Source organism: Schistosoma mansoni (assembly GCF_000237925.1).
Source record: "Schistosoma mansoni, WGS project CABG00000000 data, chromosome 1 unplaced supercontig 0071, strain Puerto Rico, whole genome shotgun sequence".
NCBI lineage: Eukaryota > Metazoa > Platyhelminthes > Trematoda > Strigeidida > Schistosomatidae > Schistosoma > Schistosoma mansoni.
In genome coordinates this window covers 49,885-60,356 of record NW_017385989.1, presented here as the reverse complement: position 1 = coordinate 60,356, position 10,472 = coordinate 49,885, and the positions used below count along the sequence as shown (strand labels likewise).

The following is a 10,472-nucleotide window of genomic DNA, read 5'->3' as shown; positions in this document are numbered from 1 at the left end:
ATTATTTTTATGGAAATTTCCCAGTTTCAGTTTCGGTAGACAGTTTAACTCCACTAACCTTTAGGAATGTAACTCCAAATATTGTCGATTGTAAGAAAGCTCAGAGAACAAACCTACATCAAAATCACCCACCTGAGCTACAAATCTTCTCGACCATCTCAAAGTTTACTTCATCCTTCACATTAATACCTAATGATTACCTTCAATAATAAAATGGACTATTACATGCATGGTAATGTCAATTCTATACTCTTTCAAATGCTTCTCGTAATAAGCTACCAGTCATTGAAATGACTTCGTTACATATCTTTATTTCATCTGTGAACAATCATCTCGATATAACATATAGACATATCGTCATCAAAAAGTTGTATGAAAAACGAAACAACAATTTAGAATTGAACTAGCAACAACGTATGACACCAGAAAAACCCAGTTTTGTTATTTGAGCATACAACAATTCCTGGAGATTCATTAGAGACAAATTGGAACAAAAAAGACTATTAAGAACCGACAAAGTACACTATAAGTATCATTATACTGAATACGACAAGTAAGATATCCTATTGCTTCCCTCCAGTTAGTTTTCATTACCTTTCCTTAATGCTTAAACATTTCAACTAAGTTACTGTATTAAATTCACTTGATGTTGTTTATTTGTATCTTCCCATTGTTATTTAGGACTACAGCTGATCAGTCACTTGTTGGTATATATGCATCTTATGCGGATTGCCTTGATATTGCTTCAAGTCATAAGTTTTATAATCAAAAATGGATACTAGCTAGCATTGGAATCTAGAACGCACATTTCGTACTATTTGGGACTCGTCAGATGGATATGCCTGGATCAGTATGAAAGATCATCGATCAGTCGATTCACAGCTGTTTTGATTTCATAAAACCCTAAAACTATTTATTCTTCAAATAATAGAATGAAATTACCTTTTAATGATTTTGTACATTTTATGATTTAAGATTTAAATAAACACTTATTGAATATATAAACCTATTTATTGACTTATTCTTCTCACTTACCTTTTATTCTAAGTCATCATTTCAACGTACCCACTGTCACTATAGTGATCATATCTGAAGAAAATGTTAACAATCTATTAAACTACTTTAACTAGACTGGAGTAAAGGAAAATATTTTCCTTTTACAAAAAAAATAAATAAATCAATAAACAAGCATGGCAACTATTTTTTTTCCATTGTAAAAATTTTTTTTATTTTGTTCAATAATATAATAATTAATTACAGGCATAGATGAAAGAACATTAAGGTATAATTGATATGTATCTTGTTTCATGTCTATTGACATTACATTAATAATAATAATAATAATAATAATGAGGATGAGGATGCTGAGGATGATGATGGTGGTAGTGGTGGTATTAGGAAGAAAAGTATTACTTATATTACAGTAACTATCATAGTTACTAATTATAAACATGATAAAAATGACAAGAATAATGTTCATAAGTATAAGTACAAGATATTGTTGGTTGTCATGTATTAAATTAAAATGTAAATAATTTAAACAAATGACTAGAAATTTCATTGTAGCCATTGAATTGATTATTGAATATATAAGCAAACAATGTGAAATGACTAAAAAAAACTTTTTTTGGATTCCTTTTGGTTACAATTAAGTACAAGATGAATAACAAATTTTTGAACAACCGGGACGACAAAGTAAATGACACATTAAACCACACTTTGAATCTGCACTAGTTAAATCCTTTTTTATAGATAAACGTGAATCAGTTGATTTAGAATGACGTTTACGTTTTAAAAATGCAGCAAATGGATTACGATATGTTGTACTTAATTGTTGATTATCTGATAAACGTTTAGAACGATGTGTTCCTTGTTCTTGTTCTTCTTGTTGTTGTTCTTCTCCTGCTACTCCTACTCCTCCTTCAATAAATTGTTTATTCCCTTGTTCTACTTGGTTAGGTATTGATGCAAATTGTATTTGTTGAGGATATTGTCTACGTGAGATGGTTACCTGTTGTGTTATATGTATAAACCATAATAGAATCGTGAATACAATGAATAGTTGCATTATTCTATGTATATTATGAATGGTTAATAAGCCTTATCTTAGCAACATCTACACTTTATATACTATTTCAATTGTGATTATTATTATCATTATTATTATTTGTATTATCATAATAAAGTTTACCGTAATAAACCATATTTCATTGGTTCAAAGTGAATGATTCCAAAATGGATTTACTTATCCGTTAATTTGTTGTTTGTCAACTAATCACATAAATAAACCGACACATTTTGATTATGCATGTTTTCAATCTCATATGTAAGTATGCACATATGGGATGTTCTGTTACAGAGAGAAAGAGTGAGAGTGAGAGAGAGTGAGAGACAATTATACCTAATCATCTATCTATCCATGGTACCCCCCTATATCATTTAGTTAACCAACTAAATTGTGGATAGATACAATGATTCTGAGTTATGATACATTTGGTGACATTCGTATTTGAAAACCAGGTTTTGTATTTTAATGACCTGGAATTATTGACCATAGTATGAATGAATTTTGTAAATTTTTTTTTGGAAAAATTCGAAGATATAACGATGAATAATCCTGGAATTATGAAACTGATCCTAATAGAAACAATTCAAGTGAGATATATCCAATGCTGTAGTACGGGATAGAGTGACTGAAGCATTGAAGATGAGGTTTTATTTGCAGCTTCATCCTATCAGTCAGTTTCTCTTCAACAGTTGGTGGTTTCTCAATTAACGGATATGTTTCCTAGTGCTGTGACATCGATATGTATTTACGAATACATATACTCTTATGGATAGGGCTGAATTTGGAGTCAGTCAGTCAATCAGTTAGTCATAATGTAGAACTTCGTACAAACGTATATCAGTTCGAGTAGCAACACCACACTAGTACAGAGATGCAGTTGTCGATTCAAATACCATAGTGGTAGAAATAGTAGAAGTATAAGCAGTAATCGAAATGATAAGGGTTTGAAGATGTTATTCAAGGAGTATAATCCAGTGAAATAAATTTGGAAAGACGAAGAAAGGGACATGAAGAATTCAGAAGATTAGAATTTGGTAGAACACAAAAAGTGGATTCACCCTCGCCGCTGCAAACGATTTTGAGCCATGTCATCCAACCTCTTCAACCAACGGTTGCTATCATCTCTCGGATCCCAACCAGGTAGTCTACACCTACCAACATGGTTCAGTCCACTTGTCAGTAACTTTATGGATTTGTGCAACGTTTTGGTCTGGCCGCCCCTAGCTTTCTTCCAATCTAATCCTACACCATAAAACATTGCACGTCGGGACAGTCGATGGTTGGAAATATGTAACACATGTCCCAGCCATCCCAACCGATGAAATTTCACTATTTCATCAATCGATTTGCCATCCTTCACTGATACCTACTTCACAACAACTGTATTACTTACTCAGTGGTTACAGGATATACGAGCAACGCTTTGAAGACACCTTTGATTGAATACTAGTAACCTTACCGGCCATGTTTCGCACCCATTAAGTACTACGGAACGAAATGCTGCTCAGTAAACCCGTCATTTGGTTGCTAGACGGATATCTCGCCTACACCATAAATGGCGCAAGTTGGCAAGTTGCTGAGATTTCGCCACATACCAGACCACAAGAGCTGATGAGACTCCCAAGATAAGTGAAGCGGTCAACACACTCAACTACTTAACTCCCTATCATTAGTTCAGGTGCCGATGCAACCCTATCCTGAAGTAACATTTTGTATTTCGAGGGGGAGAATTTCATCCCAAATATGCTTGCATTGTTGCTTATAGTGGTCAGAAGACTGCATTTTGTCAGCGTCTTCACCAAATAGAACTATATCATAGGCATATTCTAATTCAACAAATGAATCTCCCAGTAAAAGTTCAACTCCTGGAAATGTAGATGAGGAAAGTGTTATCTCTAAGAGCACGTCAACGACAAAGTTAAACGAGAATGGAAAGAGTGGACAGCCCTGAAGAACTCCATTTGAGGTAATCAATTCTGATGACAGTTCGCCATAAGCTCTCACTCGGCCAGTTGTGTTCAAGCAGAGAGCCTGTATAAGGTCAATGTACTTCTTTCAGTGATAAAAACTGCCACAGAACCTCACGATTAACAGAGTCAAATACCGCCTTCAGGTCGAGAAATACTACGAATGTGGGACGTATGAATGTGTGTCTGTGTTCTAGGTCATGACGTAGTGTGAATATCTGGTCTATACAACCACGTCCAGGTCGAAAACCGCCTGGTTTTCTCTAGTCTGCTCTTCGCGAGCTTTAGTTAGGTGTTGAAATGTTATTGAATCTAATATTTTAGACACTACATCAGTTAAACTGATTCCTCTGTTGTTGCCAATTGCCGCTGCCTCTTTCATCTCTCTTGCTTTCGCTGCTGACCACTGTCCGCGATCATTAAATAGACTTGTTGTCAGCCTGCGCTTAAATTGACTCCTCTCTTCGTCATGTTCAGAGCCATATGGCATGAGTTTTCGAGCATCTATCAGTGCGGTAGATGCTGCTGAGATTCAATGTTTCTCCTTAACCTTAGGGTTTACCGTACTAGCGGATATCACTGCTGTTTCCATAGCTTTTCGGATGGCATTCCACGCTGCCTCGGGGTGGGCACTACTTACATGGCTACCTGACTGCTTTTCTAGTTGTTTGTAAAATATATTCTTAGCTTGGCTATCATTTAGTAGAATTCTAAGAGGCTTCCTTGCAGCGTCTTTCCTACATCCAGTAAGACATAGAAAAGTTCGCGTTCGCACCATAGCATTATCTGAATCTAAGCATGTGCTCCAAAATGAGCAACAGTCTCCTATCGAGCCCCTCCATCGGTGGCTGATAGCGATGTGATCTAATTGGGTCCAACGTTGGGACGAATTCGGGAGTCGCCATGTCAAAAAATGTTTTTCTTTGTGCTAAAAGTTAGTATTTACTAGAAGCAGACGGTTATCTGAGCATGGCTGCAACAGACGGTCGCAATTGTCTATTCTTTCAGCTACGACATCATAAGATCCACCTAGGTGTCTTTTCCTTCCGCTTAATTTGCCTACTTGAGCATTGAAGTCACCAGCCACTATTACTACATCAGAGCGCCTAGCTTTTCGGAGAAGGTTGGAAAGCTTTATGTAAAACCCATCTTTTACTTCATCTGAGCTGCAATCAGTGGGACAGTAGGCAGAGACAACGAAGAGGCGACGGCGAGTGTCCCTATCTTTTCGAGTCCTTACCGTTTCGTTTAGTCGGATATTGCACAAGCAACTGTCTACTGAGATCCAATCTAAGAGGGCTAGTTCTGTCCTAGGACTCAATGCTTTATCTACGCCATCAAGGCCATGGAAAGCAAAATCAATGCTTCCTGATACACGAAGTGTGAATCAAGTTGGTTCTTTTGGTGAGGTCAAATGAATGACACTACTCGAATCTTGTTTGCGCATTTCTGAGACGCAGCACACATCGATGGTGCGAGATTTCAAAGTCCTAGCTAAAGAAGCCTGTTGTCCTATTCGACACAGTGTTCGAGCGTTAAAAGCTTCTACATGCAGTTAAGAGCGTGGTTTTAGGCGACCAGGAATAACGTTTCGAGTACTCTAATTGTTTGCATTAGCGGTGCGAGGTGATAAAGGGACGTGAGAAGTGTTAGTCGTAGAAATAAGAGAATTATGGGGTATGGCAAGGATTTGAATTTGACCAACTTGGTTTTGTGTGCTGTTACGGATATGAGGGCTAATATCACTTCCCGACTGTTCACACCGTGGAGACGTACTTCTTGAAGAACCTGGAAAGGAGTTTGGATTAGTGCTGGTCTTAACGACCTGGGAGCGTGACCGCAGAGTCCAATGGACAGCTGCTTGAGGCCGATCACGCACGGCCTTTCTGTGGGAGGTTTTGACGTGTTAGCCCCATTCTTCTAAAGGCCTTACCACCGGAGACGGACTTCTGTGAGGTAAGGTGTGACTTTTTTAGGGGGACCTTTTCTAACCGCTCCCTTCCTTGCGGGAAGGCAGCATCGCTGCAGATGTTGGTTGTCCAAGGGAAACACCTTAATGCTGTCACAGCCCTCTACAATCAGACGTATGACTTCGCCCTCAGACCTTGACTTGCTGCTTTTAGCCTTACCGTTCTCCAATCGACCTGCCTGGCATGGTGGAACCTACAGGAACATATGTTTCAGCCAATATAGCTCGGTTGGGTCATCACGATAAGCAATCCCGATCAACACTTCAAGGTAGCAGCCACGGTCGAGTACAAATCAACAATCGAGCCAACGAGTTACTGAGCATCAGTCACCTTCGTTCCTGGGAATGGGTATTCATTGGAAATTTGTTCGGACTTTATCTCTTCCTTGCACTTATGAGAATTAGTAAACGATTTGACTTGCTATTTATTTTCCATACTTTTGTTCGTTTGTTTTTCTTTACCCTCTTTTTAGAATATATTCTTCACCATCTCATTGTATGAACACTTCTTATTATGTAAATTTAAGAATTTTTATCACATGCTATTCCAATCTCTTTTTTACAAATATTTGATCTACTTCTCATTATGAACCATTGGTTCAGGCCTTTATTATTCTTATCAAAATCTTGCAGATGTCATCACACTCTTCATTTGTACATTTTACCTACTATGTTTGTTTCTCCAATCATTTTCACCGTTATCACTGACGCATAAACTGTCTTGATTTAATATTTTCATCTATGCATATAAACGTTACTGTATATTAGAGTAAAGCCTGATCAACCGAATAAATTAAGGAGACTAGTTAAGTCACAAAAACAATATTTCGGTATTTAAGAGAATTAGAATGTAGGATGTTAATGTGCAACTGAACAAAGCAGGGTTTAGAGTTCAATATTCCTTGAAAAAGACCATCTCAATTGTCACCTCGTTGTTAATCCTTTCTTAAAATAAATGAAGACCACTATTTCTGACAGTTAGTATAATGCAAAAGCTCACACTTTCCAGCAACGTAATCTGCCTGATCTCATAAAACGAGAACAGAGAATGATTAGTGGGGAAACGAAAGAACAATGAAGTCTGAGACGATTGATTGACATTTCGTAAATGAAGTATTTACAGTATGGTTCTCAGATTTCTTAAAATGTAATTCTGTAATTTTGTATTCAAATACAATAACACCGTTGGATGCCAGCCGGCTCAGTGGTCTATCAGTTAACTGCTCTGGCGCGAGACTGGCAACTCCTTGGTTCAAATCTTGCGAGGCGAGATCGTGGATGCGCACTGCTGAGGAGTCCCACAATAGGACGAAATGGCCATCCAGTGCTTCCAGGTTTTCCATGGTGGTCTATCTTCAATTGACTCATGATATCGACTATGAAAATACTGAAATCTCCACAAAAACCCCTTCCAAATACATTTGATTGTCCCCACTTATGTTCTCGTTCCCGACAATATAATTCAATCTTTTGTTGTTGTATATTTTGAAAATTACCAAAAAATTACGTGGTAAAGTATTTCAGACAATTTACATTATCTCAACAACAAAAAAACTTTCAATTAACTTTATCTTACGTAAATTTTCTTTTGAGATTAATTTCGGTAAAAAATTTTTTTTTGAAAAACAAAATAAAACCATGGCGACAAAAACACGTTGGTCGACGACGTTAACATTTTGTTCCATTTATAGGACATTGTTCAACACCCTTTTTTTGAATGTTTTCTTTCTTCTAACTAACTTATCACATGAAACTAGTGAAACATTTTAGAAAAGGGTATTCAATAGATTAGGGCAGAAATGACGAATGGTTGTTAAGCTTCGATATATAGAAAAGGGGGTTGAAAAACCTGGTAACCGTTCAGTATATTCGTAATATGTAGTATAAACTGAATCACCTGAACTAGATATTATATATCAAATGACTATTTAGATATATATATAAAAAACGACAGCCGTAAGACTGTTGTAAGAAAAAAAGATCATTGTCTAATACAAATTGAACAAAAAACAAGGCAGATTTGCAATTACGGACTAAATATCTTAGCAACTGTTTTACAGTTGTAGAGGGTAAATTTAAATTTTAGCTTAGTTACTAATCGTTTTTACTGGATTTATGTTAAAAGTTTATAAATTTGAATGACGTTTTTGGGTATATGATGAGTTTGATTTCATGGGTTAAGATCTAGTGCATTAAATAGAAGACAACTAGAAAGCTATTGCTTACTTACTTACTTACGCCTGTTACTCCCAATGGAGCATAGGCCGCCGACCAGCATTCATTCTTCTCATGTCTGTCTCTATTTCTCGGCGTAATGTGTTTTTTGGTCTTCCTCTTCTCCTTTGGCGTTCAGTATTCCATTTGAGGGCTTGTCTTGTGACGCAATCGGGGGATTTCCTAAAGATGTGCCCAATCTACTTCCAGAAAGCTATTGAATTCTACCTATTTGTAATCAACGTTCATTCTACCATTATTACAATTCAGAAATAAAATTAATTATAAACGTTAAAAGTAGAGACAAGATTTGTTGAAACATCATTACAACATATGAGTTAACAAATTTTCAAGATAATACATAAATTACTCAATAGTGTGGTGTTTGCTACTGATGTCGACAGATATAAGTAGTATATATTGTCAATTGAAAGTGAAATTCCTGGAGGTAGAAGGCTAAGAAGATCAAAGAAAGAGAACGAGAATTGAATGGTTCTCAGGTTTTATTAAGGTGTCCTGTAATTATGTGTTGAAATATATTCGATTGTCTCCACTTGTGTTCTCGTTCACTAATCACGTTTTCGAAACAGATCGATAACAAGAAAATGTTCATAATAGAGTGTTGTAGAGGTTACTAAATTCCATAGTTTGTATCACAAACTAGTCATAGAAGACTACTTAAACCTAGCGAGCAGTGAACAGCCGTTTCTGCTCAGCATGGACTCCTCAGTAGTGTTTATTCGTTATTCCATAGGTGAAAGTTGCCTCGGAGTTCTACTAAGAAACCATGACCAGTGGAGTTCTACCGAGTCGAGCGTAAGACAGCTACCACTTATGGAAACGGATGACTTTAGAAAAACGTAGCGAACTTATGTAAGATAAATCAATGAATACCATTGGTCATATCGGTTCCCTCTTTTTAAGAAACTAGTCTTCATTCGCATTGGTTTTAAGAAGGGATGGAGTTAATTGATTATACTTTGAGTCACTGCTTTGTATGATCACTTTTATTTTAATAAACACATTAAGTACTACATCTTGGTAATAAAAAAAGTGGCTTTCAGTTGATTAATCTTTATCATCACAATTCTAGTAAGAATCTGAAAGGTCATTTAATTTAAACTTTGTGAGATATCACTTCTTAGTAATACTTTTCATCTGTTAAATACAAATTTTAAGCATAAAGTTTATGAGATGGTATAGATTTCTCCCTTAAAGTGGATAATTTTACTGGGATTTTGCTCTCTCTGGCTCAGAAAACGAAACTTCACCAAAATAAAGTATATAGATACTGTTTCCCAGTGTTGAGTGGGTTTACTGGTCAATCGATTGAATATTTCATCTATAGTGTATCTAGTTGCAAGTTTTAAGGATTTACTTATTTATTTGAACGCATAATTATTGGTACGAAGGGGCACGAAATAGATATGCGTCACACAACTCACTTGACTTGTATGTGAGCCGTGATACTGCCCCGGTGCCCAAATTGAAATAGGTGGTTTTCTCAAAGCGCCAAACCCGAAGCCTTCGACCCAATGGTCTGAACAACAAGACAGTGGAGTGACGTAAGGAGATGCAGTCCCACGGTAACCGGTGACCAACGATTGATTCATACGCCATTTGTTCAATCAGGATCCTAGAGTTCATGTACACCGTTGGTTTGGAATCAGGGTTTTCCAACTCCCCTAGGTGGGTCCACCATATCCACCAACCCGGTTAAAGCACCAGGCATTCACTTTTCGTCCTATCAATTTTGTAAACAACAGTAATGCCGAGAAAGCATTGACTAGGACTTCGCTGGCAGTGAATATATGCACGTGACCATGTGAGAGCATTTGTAGACGAAGAGCTGACTCTTCCCACCCTCGATCTTACCAGGGCATGTGAAGGTATCAATGATCTTTTGCTTGAATGCTTTTTATCATTCAGCAAACAAGTAAAATTTCACTATTTTATAGACATTAGAATCAGTTTAAAGTTGTCACATTAATCTATTTACATTACAATATAAGTCAAATTGCTTATATTCTTTCATTACCCCTTCCAGCCATATAGAATAGTGAAGCCTAGTAGGCCCTTCCGGAGAAGAGTGCTACATCGAAGCATGGCACAACTACCGGGGTGGGATAACTGTTTCTGCACTGCTTACGCAGAACCATTACATAACACTTACACAGAACCCTTTTTTTGTCTTTTTGTTTTTATTTGGACAGACTCATTTTTTTTATTTTACCACTCTTTTGAACCCTCAATA

General features: G+C 36.7%; 1 protein-coding gene across 1 annotated transcript; it reads right to left on the bottom strand.

The window, feature by feature from the left end:
* Positions 1-1,648: 1,648 nt before the first annotated feature.
* Smp_164550 (hypothetical protein) lies at positions 1,649-2,036 on the bottom strand (the record flags this gene model as incomplete). The annotated part of the gene is made up of 2 exons (XM_018791796.1): positions 1,649-1,842; positions 2,012-2,036. The coding sequence occupies 2 exons, from the start codon at positions 2,034-2,036 to the stop codon at positions 1,649-1,651; spliced, it is 219 nt and encodes a 72-aa protein (XP_018645023.1).
* Between the last annotated feature and the right edge of the window lie 8,436 nt (positions 2,037-10,472).